The 14,334-nt window shown below is 39.8% G+C and overlaps 1 protein-coding gene across 2 annotated transcripts; it reads left to right on the forward strand.

Moving 5' to 3' along the window:
- Positions 1-1,369: 1,369 nt before the first annotated feature.
- On the forward strand, positions 1,370-14,044 carry CXCL9 (C-X-C motif chemokine ligand 9). 2 transcript variants are annotated; one of them, XM_008693231.2, is made up of 4 exons: positions 1,370-1,490; positions 3,488-3,614; positions 5,195-5,279; positions 13,624-14,044. In XM_008693231.2, exons 1-4 carry the CDS (start codon positions 1,427-1,429, stop codon positions 13,807-13,809), a joined length of 462 nt encoding a protein of 153 aa, XP_008691453.1. In that variant the 5' UTR covers positions 1,370-1,426; the 3' UTR covers positions 13,810-14,044. The 2 variants fall into 2 exon arrangements, with proteins under 2 accessions (XP_008691453.1, XP_008691454.1); XM_008693232.2 differs by lacking the exon at positions 13,624-14,044 and adding an exon at positions 6,336-8,568.
- Positions 14,045-14,334: the final 290 nt, after the last annotated feature.

The raw sequence follows: 14,334 nt of genomic DNA on the forward strand, positions 1-14,334 counted from the left end.
CTCTTCAAGATCCTGCTATGGATTCCTTTGGACATATTCCCAGAAGTGCAATTACTAGATCAAATGGTAATTCCGTTTTTAATTTTTTAAGGAACCTCCATATTGTTTTCCGTAATGGCTGCACCATTTTACATTCCCACCAACAGTGTACAAGAGTTCCAACTTCTCTACATCCTTTCCAACACTTGTGGTTTTCTGGGCTTTTTGATAGTGGCATCCTGATGGGTATGAGGTGATATCTGCTGTGGTTTTGATTTGCATTTCCCTGATGATTAGTGATGTTGAGCATCTTTTCATGTGTTTATGGGCCATTTGTAAATTTTGTTTAGAGCAACGTCTCTTCAAGTCTTTGCCCACTTTTTAATCCAGTTATTTGGGATTTTTTGTTGTGTTGTAGAAGTTCCTTATATATTTTGGATTTATTATTAACTCCTTATCAGATAGGCAATTTGAAATTATTTTCTTCCGTTTTGTAAGTTCCTTTTTTACCGTCTATCACTTTCTTTGATGTGTAAAAATTTCTAAGTTTTATGTAGTCTCATTTGTCTTTTTTCAACTGATCCCTATACTAACTAGTCTAACCATGTAAAATAATAAACTGTAGCAGCAGTGATATAAAAAACAAAACGGAAAAAAAAAACAAAACAAAAAAAAACAAAACGGGGTTGCCTGGGTGGCTCAGTAAGTTGAGCGTCTGCCTTTGGCTCAGGTCATGATCCTAGCATCCTGGGATCAAGCCCCATGTCGGGCTCCCTGCTCAGTGGGGAGTCTGCTTCTTCCTCTCCTTCTGTCCCCAGTCATGTGCAGATGTGCTCTCACTCTCTCTCTCTCTCTCTCTCGCAAATAAATAAATAAAATATTTTTTTTAAATGAGCTTACAGTAGAAAATGACCTGGTCCCCGAGGAAATTAAGATGTAGATTGTTTAAGACTGTTGGGTAGACGATAGAGAAAAAATGAATGTAGCTATATATTATACAGAAGAATGTTTTGTAAATAGTAAGAAAATTAGAAAAAAATATATTATTTATCTGGACTTCAGTATTTTCCATCCGGAAACAACATCTCCAACCCTTGTTGTATAATATTATGTTCATTATATAACCTATTCTTCACCCAGGTGAGTAGCTGTGAATGTGCTAAAGGCTGCCAATGATACTGGTTTCACATCCTTACTATAAACTACCCATTTATGTGAAATGGAAATAAAACAGGCAGAAATTCCCTTGGATCTGAGAGTAGGGTTTCCCCCAGCACAGTTAAGTTTGTGGTCAGTTTAGCAAAGTCAGCTAAGAACACCAGCCAATCAGAGTTTAGGAGGGAAATGGATTTCCCAAATAAATATTCCCAAGAGCACGTTCTCTAACGAAATTCTCCTGTGTGAAATCCAATATAGGAGTGATTCAGTAGAACTCCATTCTACCACTATGAAGAAAGGTGGTGTTCCTCTTTTGTTGAGTATCATCTTCCTGACTCTGATTGGAGGTGAAGGTAAGGGGTTCTTAGTTATATTAGGTTAGTAAAGTCAGAAATGTGAATTGCTATATAAGTCTCTTGATTTGCCCAATAAAGCTGATTGCATGCAGCAGAAAGTGATGTGAGTCATTCATAAAAGCTTCTCAGTGATGTAGTTCATTTTCCAAAGTTCATATCTAAGACCTGCTAAGTCAAACATAAATCTTCTCAGTCTAGGTATGTGAATTCCTAGCATGTAGTAAGAGTTCAATAAATGTTTGTTGAACTGGGTGGTAATGAGATCAAAGAGTTTGTCTCTTATTTTTGTAAACCTGATATTGTTTCTTGATAAGTATGTCTGTGGTTAACCAGTTAAGGGTCCAATTATCAGAGAGGTCCCAAGTCTGTTTACTAACCACCTTTAGGCAAATTAATGAACTTTTCTAGATTTCAGTTTCCTCAGCTATAAAATGGAGACTTTATAGTTATGCTTTTTCCACCAACCACACAATGTGTGACATATAGTAAGCACTGAGTAAACATGTGTCAAATGAATTAAAGAATTAAGGAATGAAGATAGTATATTTCAAAGAGTTTTTAAGAGTTTAAAGTACTATCGAAAAGCAAGGCAGTGGGGAGGATGAGGTTGGTGGTTGTAATTGGTTATCATAAGTGGAGCTTTCTGTCCAAACCGATACCAACTCCATTCCACTAAGGCCAGATAACAAATGGCTTTGGGAGTTGCTTAAGAAATTGTGGCCCACATTACATACAAGAATCAGGTATCTGTATGTCTGACCTGTGATAGGCATTTATTAAATATTGTGAAAATCTCCTTTCCTAAGGTTGTAAGATATGGTAGTTAAGAGCAGTGCGTTTATGGGGCGCCTGGGTGGCTCGGTTCTTAAGCGTCTGCCTTCGGCTCAAGGCATGATCCCAGAGTCCTGGGATCGAGCCCCGCATCAGGCTCCTCTGCTGGGAGCCTGCTTCTTCCTCTGCCACTCCCCCTGCCTGTGTTCCCTCTCTCAGTGGCTGTCTCTCTTTCTGTCAAATAAATAAATAAAAATCTTAAAAAAAAAAAAAAAAAAGAGCAGTGCGTTTGGACTCAAAAAAACCTGAGCTGAAACCCTGCACCTGCCCCCTAAATGCTGAACGACTTTGTTCTTTAAGTTCTTTGAACCTTAGCTTCTTTATCTATAAAGTGGAGATAATACCCCTTTCAGAAGTTTGTGGTAATGATTAACAGTGTAGGTTCACAAATCTCTCAGGAGCTTTTCTGGTGTGATCTAAAACCGGCCCTTTACTCAGACCGTAGGGAGAGACCAAAAAAAGAGACAGGCCACTCCAGACTGATTAGTGGCAGTTTTAATAATAGCAAAGGAAACTTACATATGGACTTGTCTTGAGCAGCCGGACAAATGAATCCCCATACCTACCCTCCGAATCTTAAAAACTTATAAAGAGGCCCTAACTGGGCTTCGTCATGTATTCAGTGTGGGTATTTTCTTTTCTTTTCTTTTCTTTTTAAAGATTTTATTGATTTATTTGACAGAGCGAAACAGAGGGAGAGGGAACACAGCAGGGGGAGTGGGAGAGGGAGAAGCAGGCTTCCCGCTGAGCAAGGAGCCTGATGCGGCTCGATCCAAGGTCTTGGGATCATGACCTGAGCCAAAGGCAGACGCTTAATGACTGAGCCACCCAGGTACCCCCAGTGTGGGTGTTTTCAACATCATGTCACCATCTCAAGGCTATGTCTTTGGAGCAGCCTCTGGGAGCCAGAAAGGCAAGTGGAACCCACATTGTAAGGACAGGGGAGAAGAAGAGAAGTCTTCAGGGGCCCAGGTCCAGCTCACAGGTCAATTGGTGGTAATTTTGTTTTTTTTATCACATTCCCCAACAAATAATCACTCAGTAAATGACAGTAATAATCATGACTAAGTCACTTTGACGGATCACCTAAATTGAGACATTGCCTTAAATCAATGTTTTTTCTTTTTCTTTCCGTTATTCTCTATCCTTTTTCTTTCCCTTAGGAACCCCAACAATGAGGAATAGACGTTGTTCCTGTATCACCACCAGCCAAAGAACAATCCAGTTGAAGTTCTTAAAGGACCTTAAACAATTTGCCCCAAATTCTTCCTGTGAGAAAATTGAAATCATGTAAGTAAAAATTCATCCAACATATATGTACCATATTGGCAGGAACATTAAACTTAGTGTGAATATTACCCTTATGACCCTTGCCCATATAGACACTTAAAATTCAGATGGTTGCCCCTCCATAAATGTGGTCTACTTTTTTTCTTCTAAACAACAAGGAATTTCTGGCTAACATTAAAACCAAGGATAATATATCACTAAGCATGTAGAAAATATTTAATGCAGATAACTCAAAAGAAGAAAATAAAAATCATTTATACTTCTACCACCAGTGACAAATACGGGTCACCCTTTGGCCTATAGTCTTCCAGATCTCCCTCATTTGCATTTGTGTACATACACAGATACAACATATATACACATATACATACGTAAGGTATATAAACATAAAAATAAAATTTTATGTTACACACTCTTTTATAGTCTACTTTTTCATTACACTGTATCATGAACATTTCCTCATGTCGGTAAATCTTCTGTAATATCATTTTTTCTAACAATGTCATTCCTAATGGCCAAATTATATTCCATCATATGGATGTACCATAATCTATATGAGCGGTGCCTAAATGTAGCTTATTTCCAATTTCTTGCTATTGAAATCAAACTGTTACTATGGCAGTATTGTGTCTTTAGTTCTTTCCTATTAATAATAACTTTCACGGGATGCCATATGGAAGTGTTGAATTACTATATTAGACACCTGAAACTAATATTACACTGTATGTTAACTGGAATTTAAATAAAAACCTAAAAATAACCTTTTTAAAGACTAGAATTGCTAGTTCAATCTTTTGAAACCTAAATTAAGGCTGATCTATAGGATGGCTACTCTTACTCTCAGATTATACAGAAAAATTAAAGAAAAAAATTTTAAATTATTTCTGGACAGTCTCCTATAAATAATTTAAAATAGTCAACCAGTCTGTTGATCATGTCTTAAAATAAATTTTATGTTTTAGGGAATTTCATTAGAAAATTTAGCAAACCTCATGCTGATTTTCATTGTTTTGGGGGAAAAAATAGCTATATTGACAACTTTTCTAATTTGCTTCTTCACTTAAACATAGATGGCTATTTTCACCACAGCAGAACTAATATTATGTTTAATATAAGTTTCTCTCACTGCATGTACCTATCGGATTTTTTATTTTTTTATTATAATAAATATTATTTTAACAATTATTTTTATAATAATAAAAAACATTGGTGACTTAGAAATGTAACAGTCAGGGACTAATTAGATAAAATCTTATGTAGCCTTCCAGTAGACTATTATGTAGCCATTAAACGTGTGTTTTCAAAGAATATTTAATAACATTGGAAATGCGCATGTGATAATGTTTTTTTTAATTTAAATAATTTAGGGTTGTGTGTTCTCCTATAAATTTATCTAAGTCCCCTCACTCACTAAGAAAGCAAAAAAGCAGGAAGGAAGACTGGAAGTCTCAGATGCTTATTGTGATGACATAAATACATTCTAATTGGGGGATTGAATTCTGGGGATAAGATGAGGCATTTAAATTATTGAAAGTAAAAAAACAGGAAACAAAAAAAACTCATTGTTATTTCCTTGGCAGTGCAACAATGAAGAATGGGGATCAAACATGTCTAAACCCAGATTCAGCAGATGTGAAAGAACTGATTAAAGAGTGGGAAAAACAGGTTGGTGACCAGGAGGAACAAAATTTTCTTTCTTTTACAAATTAACTTTCGAAGACAAAGAATATATATAGTTCCTTTAAGGATACTTTTTAAAAATATTATTGTGCTCCTACTTTATTCTCAGAATAATGTCATCACCATGAGGTATAATTGTATTCCTCCATATAGTATCACTTGTCTATATCCCCCACTAGAAGTGTTTTCCATGAGGAGAGGGAGCTTACTTTTCTTATTCAATACAATATTTATGTATCGAATTGAAAGGTAGACACTGAAGATGGAAACATAATAAGCTATAGTCCCTTCCTGTTGTAGTAGATGTGCTAACAATTAATTATAGTACAATGTGAGAAATGTAAAGATATGTACCAAAATCTTGAAGATTATAGAAGGAGTAATCCTTTTCCTTGCCAGAAGGAGGGGCACGGAGAAAGCGTTAAGGAAGTCTTTTCATATGATTAGGGTCTTGAAAGATAAGTAGTTCACCAAGAGAGTAAGGACAGCATGAAAAAGAAGCATAGAGAGCTTGATGTGTTCAGGGAGCCTCAAGTATATGTGGCTGGAATTTGTGTGAAGGGAGCCAAGAGATTGAGGTAGAAAAGTAGACCAGGACAAAGCCACGAGCTTGGCTTCTAGCGTCTGATGGTCTAGTGGTTCTGCCACATACGAGTTGTGCAACTTTGGGCAAACCACCTTCTCCAAGCCTCAATCTCCTCCTCTGTAAAAGTGGATGATAATAATACTAGCCTCAGAAGGTTGTAGTTTGGACAAGCAGAGTTGGAGTAAGGGCAGTAACAAGCCAGGAGAATGGACAAAAGAAGACCAGTTAGAAGGCTATGGCCTCCTCCTCAAAGTCAGTCATGTAGAGAGAATCAAAAGGAGCTCCTTTGAGAGTGAAGCAACTTTAAACCATTTTTGAAGATTTAAAAATAAACACACACACACACACACACACACACACACACACACACACAGCCTGGAGAGTCCAGATATAATATAAGGAAGGAAAAATGGTAAGATAAAGAAATATTACTCTTTTTTTCCTTCTCCTCACAGGTCAGCCAAAAGAAAAAGCAAAAGAAAGGGAAAAGAGATCAAAAAAGCAAGAAAGGTTTAAAAGTTAAAAAATCTCAACGTCCTCATCCAAAGAAGACCACATAAGCAACCACTTTACCAATAAGTGTTTTGTGTTAAAAAGGTTCTTTTTAATTATACTGAAATAATTCCAAAAGGGGATGGCATCTTAATACATAAGCTTTTTAACTAGAAAATTTTAATCATTGTTGTGAAATTGTAATTAAAGCTAGAAAGTTGTTTTTAAAATCCAAATATTAGGAATTGTTAAAGCCTATAGTTTGACTCTGTTCTTCCACCTCCAACCAACTGAATTTCATCATGCTTAAGACCACAATCTTAACACCCACATCTGGACAGATGCGCACACAATCACATCCTGTACACAGTCACATCCCACACACAACAGCTGCCTAGAGGAGTAGCCCTGTGCTTCCCAGGCCACAAATTCCAGCCCCCAGAGAATCTTCTGAGGCACATGTCAGCAAGCCCCACCCTGTCTACATGCTAGGAAGCCAAGCAATTTGGAATAGAGCTGGACCTCACCAAGCTGCCATGGCCATCAGCATCTGTATCCGAATCTGCCTATAGGCCTCACAGTGTATCTGAGAGACCCATGCTGGTTGTTTCTGGGGACCACCACTGAAGAACACTAGCACTTGGCTTTCAGAACCTTATATCCAGCGTTTGAGGACATGGGAGTCCATCTTGCCTGCCCAGGCTCACCATTGTATTTCTTATTGTTCACCTTTGCTTCCATAAAGCCTGTTCCTCGCTGTCTCTGTTACACAGGTCATGCGCTCGTTCACCTGGGTCTACTCCTCTTCACTCTTTCCACAGTACTCCACAGGAATGCCTTCTTCTCCCCACTCATTCTTGTTTGACCCAGCCTTTGGCTCAGTTTAATCCGGCCTCTTAAATAAAACCTTCTGGACACTTGGATTATCTTTAAACTCCAGTTTCACTTGTGTTCAGTACCACACAGGTGAACACTTGACTGTTTTCTAATTGTTTTTTACATGTTTATTCTATTTCTCCAACAAGATTGTCAGCTTCTTGAGGGCAGGGGGCCACAGTTTATTTCCCTGAATTTGTCACTGTGCCTAGTAGACTGTGAACTAGGTTTTGAATAATTTCTCAGTTACAGTTTTTACAGGTAGGAGGGCAACCAGACCATCTCCTCAGAACAGGAATTGGCTATATTCGCTACTCCATATTGTCTAACCTCTGGTAACTTCTTTTACTCATTATCTTCAGGCCATTGTCACTACAGGAATAGGGAGTGACGCAACATTCTTGCCTTATGACAGGATGTTAACTTGGCCTCTCCAACAATAGGAAGAAAATGTTTAAAACACCGGATATTCTGAGCTGTTTTCATAAAATAGTACAGGATACCTAGAATCATAGAATCTTACAGTAGGAAGGAGCTTTATTGTCCAACCTTTCCCCACCCAGTACAAAAATTTCTTCAGTACCATTCCTGACAAGCTTCAGTTTTCTATGTCTGACAAGAAAGCCACCAAGTGCCTTTTGAAAACTCATTTTAGGTAAATATAAATTTCATTGTCCGTTTAACCTGTTTCAGAGTTTGTAAAGTATTGTGATTATCAATTACCCCACCAGGTCTCATGAGGAAGGATGGGTATTAAGATACCAAGAGCTGGAGGGAGCAGCAAATCCTGTTAGTGGAAGCATGGCTGGTGCCCAGTTAGCTTCAACAGGGCTTGGAAACCCTCTTGAAGAAGAGGTTCAGTGAATTGTCTAGGAGAGAACATCTTTGGCCAGAATTTAAACTTTACACCTACTTCGCCAGATTTTGTCACTTCTTACACGGCAGGTGATTTTTAGTGCTGCCTAGAGGTGATCCCATCCAAACAGCATCGTATCTAATCGTGAAAATCTTTAGCTCCTTCAACATGTAACCCCTGAAAACTCTAGACATTCCATAGTTTGAGAGTCTGTGACCCAGTTACCATGTGTCTCACAGGTAAAGTGGATAGTGCGTAACAAATAACCAGAGACCACATGTTTTGACTAAGTACCCATGACACATATGACATGACATCATTCATTACTTATATATACATGTATACTCTCTAAGCAATAATTATTAAGTTCAAAGCAGTTTTGGCATATATAATGTGTACTTTCAAGTATTTTCTTTGTTAAATGGCAACAGTATCAATAAATAGACCATTGATCAGAAAACTGATTTTTTTTGTGTCTTGAACATGTGCCTCAACTATTACGTTTAACAGTAATTCTTACGTGTCCTTATTCATTTTCTTCCATGTCAGATAGGGTATAATTGAGACAAAAACATGGAGGCCCTTTAATGAGCTCTTTGGGACAGAAGAAAAACTTCAATTGAAAATATGACAACAACGCCTTACAGCAACATTGACTTTGTAGAGTTATGTAGAATACAATTTATTTCCTAATCCTGAAAGATATTGCTATTCCTATGAGATGTACACCCAGGGAACAAAAGATGCCCTCTTTTCCATATCCTGAAAGTACATGTATTTAAATATCATAAATCCTCAAGTAGTTTTAGTGAAGATCTAAGCATAGGATAAGTTCTTTAAGGGTCCAGGAAACCAAGTCAGAGAGATTGTGCAGTGTAGACTAAGAAGGTTGAGAATGTACAAAGAATATCAGCCTTGTCCACACTTGAGAGACAGCCAGAAAGGTGTGATGTTTGGGCAGGTGGCCACTGCTGACAATGGACATGACTCCCCACAAGGGCCTTAACCTGAGAGATTACAGGATGCTATGGAAAGAACTAAGATTCTGGATTCTGAGATACCTGGGTTAAGATCAGAAGCCCACCACTTATTATCTGTATGACCTTGGTTCAAACATACTGTTCAACTTCCCTGTGTGCCAGCTTCCTCATTCAGGATTGTTGGGAGGAGTGGGCCCAGCATAGGTCTGATGCATACAAAGTACTCAGTGTCAGTCCCAACCTTTCGTGACCACTTGCCTCTGCTGTACCTTCCTTGCAACAGAGGGTTCCGCATCTCACACACAGAGAGACATTCTCAGGTCTGAAATAAATATGTTGGAAAAATGAGGCAAAAAGCTCATGTGACAAGTTCTCTGTATCTACGTTGTTATAGTCCAGACCATTGTCCCTTTCCTAGACTATAAAGCCTCCCATTTTCCTTCCTGTCTCTTTTAATCAACTATTATCTTGCTGCCTTACCATTCTGATGGCCAGAATGATCCTTTCAAAACAAACTCATAGAATACCACCACTTTGCTTAAAATACTACAATTTATAAATCAAACATACCAGGGCCTACAAAGCCCTATATGAGTTTAGGCTCTGCCTGCTTTTCCGACCCTGCTCCCTCCATCCTCCCCTTCACTTCCTGAGCCTCAGCCTCAACTTTCTGCCTCTTAAGCACGCTGAGTTCATTTCCTTCTCATGGCCTTTGCACATGCTGTTCCCTGTTGTGCTAGCTTGTGCTGTTTCAACTTGGATAACCTGGGAACTCTGTTTCCCAGAATCTTCTTCCCCATATGGTTCTAAGTCAGAATTAACCAAAGGGGCACTTATGTGAGATTTGGAAGGTGGAAGTGAGGGAATGGCCATTACTCTTGAGTAGCTCTAATGACAGACACAGTGGTATCCAGGGGATTCCAGCTTGGCCTTGCTCTCCTCTATGTTCACTTCATCTTCGATGACTGCTGGCCTTGTGACTAACAATGATCCCAAACCCTTTACCGGATACTTGGAAGTGCACCCACAGAGGCAGTAGTGACAGAGAAGCAGCAGCTTCCCATAGGCCCCTAGCAGTCCCACTGTGGCACTGGACAGGTTTGGCTTCTTGGATTTTCTTACAAACCAGAGCTTGTGCTTCTGAAGGATTGATCAGTGAGTCTTTCTCTAATTCCCTGAATGTTCTCCCAGACTTTTATTTCCAACAATCCTTAACCTTGTAAGATCTGATTCCTATTGTAAACCCTTTATTCCCGTAATACTCAGATAGCCTCTGCTTCCCTGATACACCTGTGCCTTCTTCTTTGCATGGCTGTTTCTGCCTCATCATTTGAGTTTCAGCTCAAATGTCACTTCCCAGAGTCTCTGTCCCTTCTCAACCTTAATGAAATAGCTATCCCGTCCCCAGACCCTCTCTACTGTAGTGCTTTCCAAAGTCGGGCGTGTGTACCCTCTGGGGTGGATGAAATGAGAATATTCATAATATTTTTTCTAAAAAAAATAAATAAGAAAGAGCTGAAGATTTTCTCTAAATCTGAACCTAGCAGTTGAAACTGGCAGCTTCACGCAACGTATTTGTCAGGTGGTCATGTGTCACGCGGAGAATTCCGGCAAAAAAAGTGAGACATCCACAACTGGAAGGCTTTGACACATGCCCTCACTCAGTCACTCCCAGTGCATTGCAATGATGGATTGCCACTTAGGTGGGCACAGGCTTCTCTAGCTAACTCTGAACTAGAACCAGGATTATGAGGATTGTAAGACAGAGCACTAGTGGAGCCAACCGTCACAAAATGGGCAAGTGGCTTTGAAAGATTCCTACTAAGAAATTCATATGGGAGATAATACTAGAATGCAAACAGAAACGAACAAAAGAATAAAACACACATGCAGAGAATGTCTGTTATAATTTTATCTAGAAAGACACACAATTTTAAAGATCTGGGAACTATAATCTGTTTCATTCTCTTTTATCAAAATCTGCTAAATCAATCAAACTTCATCACAATCTGAAATTATCTTTTAAAAATATTTATGTAGTTTTGCCTCTCCCCCACCCCACCACAAACACTAATTTAAGTATCTTGACTGCAGAAAACTTTGTCCTCTTCACCACTGCATCCACAGTGCCTAGAGCAGTGCCTGGCATTTAGGAAGTACTTAATATGTATTTTTTTAACTTAGATGACATATGCTTCACCCTAAATTTTCTTCCAGGCCTCTTCCAAATCGATCTCAACTAATCTTACCACTCTCATTTAAACTTACCACACTCACTTTTGCCTTCAGCTTTACTGATGCTCTTTTATCCATCTGCTCCCCTCACCCATCACCCCCATCTGACTCCCACCTAATTCATGATTCAAATCTTGCTTTCCCGTCACACCCGGTACTCCATCCCAGAATGCTCCTGGACACACTGAAATCCTCCCACTATGACTACCCTGTCATAAACCTTAACAATAAGAATTGTTCCCTGATTTAAAATTTAAATTATTTTGCTGTACCAGAAAGCTGTTTGTATCTGAACAAAGTTTTTATATTAGAGCAATTGGTAAAGAAATCAGTAAAATATTTAGTCTGTAAACTGTACTTTTGACTTTAAACGTCCGTTATCTCTAGGTCAGTTCATTGGGAAAGCTATTTGAGAGTTCTTTATCCCTCCTGGGAAAACACAAAGTTGCTGTCTTCACAGAAAGGAAGATATAGGGAGCAACTGCATTTACGGATGCTTTCTTTTTTGGCCTGTATAGAGAGAAGATAAAATTAAGTGATAGGGGAAAAAAAGCAACCATCCTTGCTGATAAGGAGTTAGTTAGCTTCTTGGTAGTCACTGGGCCAAGATCACTTGAGACATTTTGATACCAAGTTATTTTAAAGTTCCCAGGAGGATTTTTGACCCTACAGTTTAAGGAAGTAAAAAAATCACAAAAGAGCCATCAAATCTAAGTCTGTGAATAACATTATGAACTGAACCAAATTGATAAAAGATTAGAGGGAAAGATGTCAAATTATCCACAACTATTTGCTTTCTTTAAAACCTTGCTATATGAGGGGTGCCTGGGTGGCCCAGTCGGTTAAGTACTGGACTCTTGATTTCAGCTCAGGATCGTGGGATGAAGCCCCGTGTCAGGCTCTGCACTAAGCAGGGAGTCTGCTTCTTTCTCTCTCCCTCCCTCTCTCTCTCTCTCTCCCCCTCTCCCCCTCTCCTGCCCCTCCCCCGCTCATGTTCTCTCTTTCTCTAAAATAAATCTTTTTTAAAAAGCTTGCTATATGAGTAAAAAAATTTCATCCTTCAAATATAGTATCTTATTATACTGTTTCAAGTTGACTGTTTTCATAAAGAATTTGTTCTGCTTTTAAAAAAAGGAGGGGGGAAGAGTTGCTGGTATCCCCATCTGGAGGGAACAAGGCCTTGGCCTCTGCCTTCTGTGCAGAGCACAGGACCAATTAGGCCCAGGCACGTACCACAGACTTTCTTAACCATCAGACAACCTGAACTTCCTCCAGAAGAAGGAACTGAACACCCAAATCTGTAATAATGAGAGGAGAAATGACAAAATAAACCATATAACAGGAAAAGAGTTTTGTTACTTAAAAGGGTGATCAATCACTTCTATCGTATTATCACCAGCAGAATTTACCTCAAGGCACATAGGTATCTCTAGTTTGGAGCCTCGGGTTAGGGCCAGACTGGCATAGGAGTTTTATGAATGGAAATTAAAGCCAGCGTGAGCTAAATTTCTCTGAAAAATAAGGGAACAGGAATTATCTTTGGCAGCTGGGGAGGGTGTTGGGGATCATGGAACAACAGAAAGAGAGGCAAGAGAGGGAGATGGGAAGGGGCACAGTAGGCTGGAGTAAAGGTAAAGAAGAGCGGTGGGAAATTTCCCATGGCGGGGTGACCCGCTTTCAAACATTGCTGTGTAACATTCAGTGTTAAATGTGAGCCTTCCCGGGACTCTGGAAATATCGGGAAAGGTTTTGGATTTCTCATTGGTGAATAGAGGCTTACGTCACCCTACTAGGATATTGAAGGTAACTCCAGAAAGCTGGAGCACTGTGGGGCCACTTGAGCTATGTGGCAGCCACGCAGGCGTGCTGCTCGGAGCATGGTGCCACAAAGAGCTCGCTGTCTAGCGGCAAGCAGGCCAGTGTGCCACAGCTTGGCTCACGTCAGGTTTCAGGCCACATTCTTACTGGACAGCTTCCAGGCAATAACTGAATATAGAAAGAATACTAGGGCCTCGCCATGTCTGCCAAGTGCAGGACTCCCCTTCCGGGCAGTCTTTAACTGGGAGCTCCCCACTGGGGCGACTAAGACTTAGTCAGATCTGCCTCACAGTCTGAGGTGGTCTCTGCCCAGTTCTGTTGCCTCCCCTATTTTATTTTTGTGAGGGTTATCTCCCACAAACCTCTGCCACATCCAATTCTGTCTCAGTGCCTGCTTCCCAGAGAACCCAAATGACACAGGTTACATATACTTTTATTCCGATCACTAAGTGTTACCTGCATTATCTTTATTATTCTCTCCTACAGCCCCAAACGCAGACTTTTCACACTGGGAGAAACCTTACAGGTGGAAGTACAATGAAGATTCTGGAAATGAAGATATTACTGGTCTGCCTGCCACACATTGGCCGAGTAGTTTTGACAAGTCTCATGGCCTCTCTGAGTAGCAGTTTACTCATCTGTAAACTAAGCATGAGGGACTGTGATCTCTAAAGTTTCTTGCAAAGCATTCAGTGTTCACTATTCTGCCCAGTACACCATAGTTTTTCCTTAATGGCTACCCGATGGCTTCACCTGGCCACGTTTTACAATGATGTTCCCTGTACTCCTTTTAAGTATGCTTTTATTTGAAAATAAACTGCTTAGGGAACTAATCTAGGACTGCCAAAATGTGAGAAGACTACTTCTCTGGTCTTAGGTTATTCTGATAGCAATGAGATGGAAATTAGAAGACTCTGAGAGAATTTCATTATTTCTTTATTTCTTATCAAATACAATGCCAAGTAATGTCCAGGTACTTTACATTGCTCCATTCCTCTGCCTGAAGGTGAGAGTTTCCAATTGTCCGGTTACCTTCTGTGGGTCTCTCGGGTTGGGGGGGGGGAGGGCAGACAACAGAAGGGATGCTATTCCTTTTATAACTGAGAAGAACATTCTCGGGGAGTTATAGATTCGCAACTCCCCCTGGACCATCCCTGGTGTAATCTGAAACCGCCCCCCTTCAGGCAGAGGTCAGGG

The sequence above is a fragment of the Ursus maritimus genome, unplaced genomic scaffold (assembly GCF_017311325.1).
Source record: "Ursus maritimus isolate PB19 unplaced genomic scaffold, ASM1731132v1 scaffold_8, whole genome shotgun sequence".
NCBI classification, from domain to species: Eukaryota; Metazoa; Chordata; class Mammalia; order Carnivora; family Ursidae; genus Ursus; species Ursus maritimus.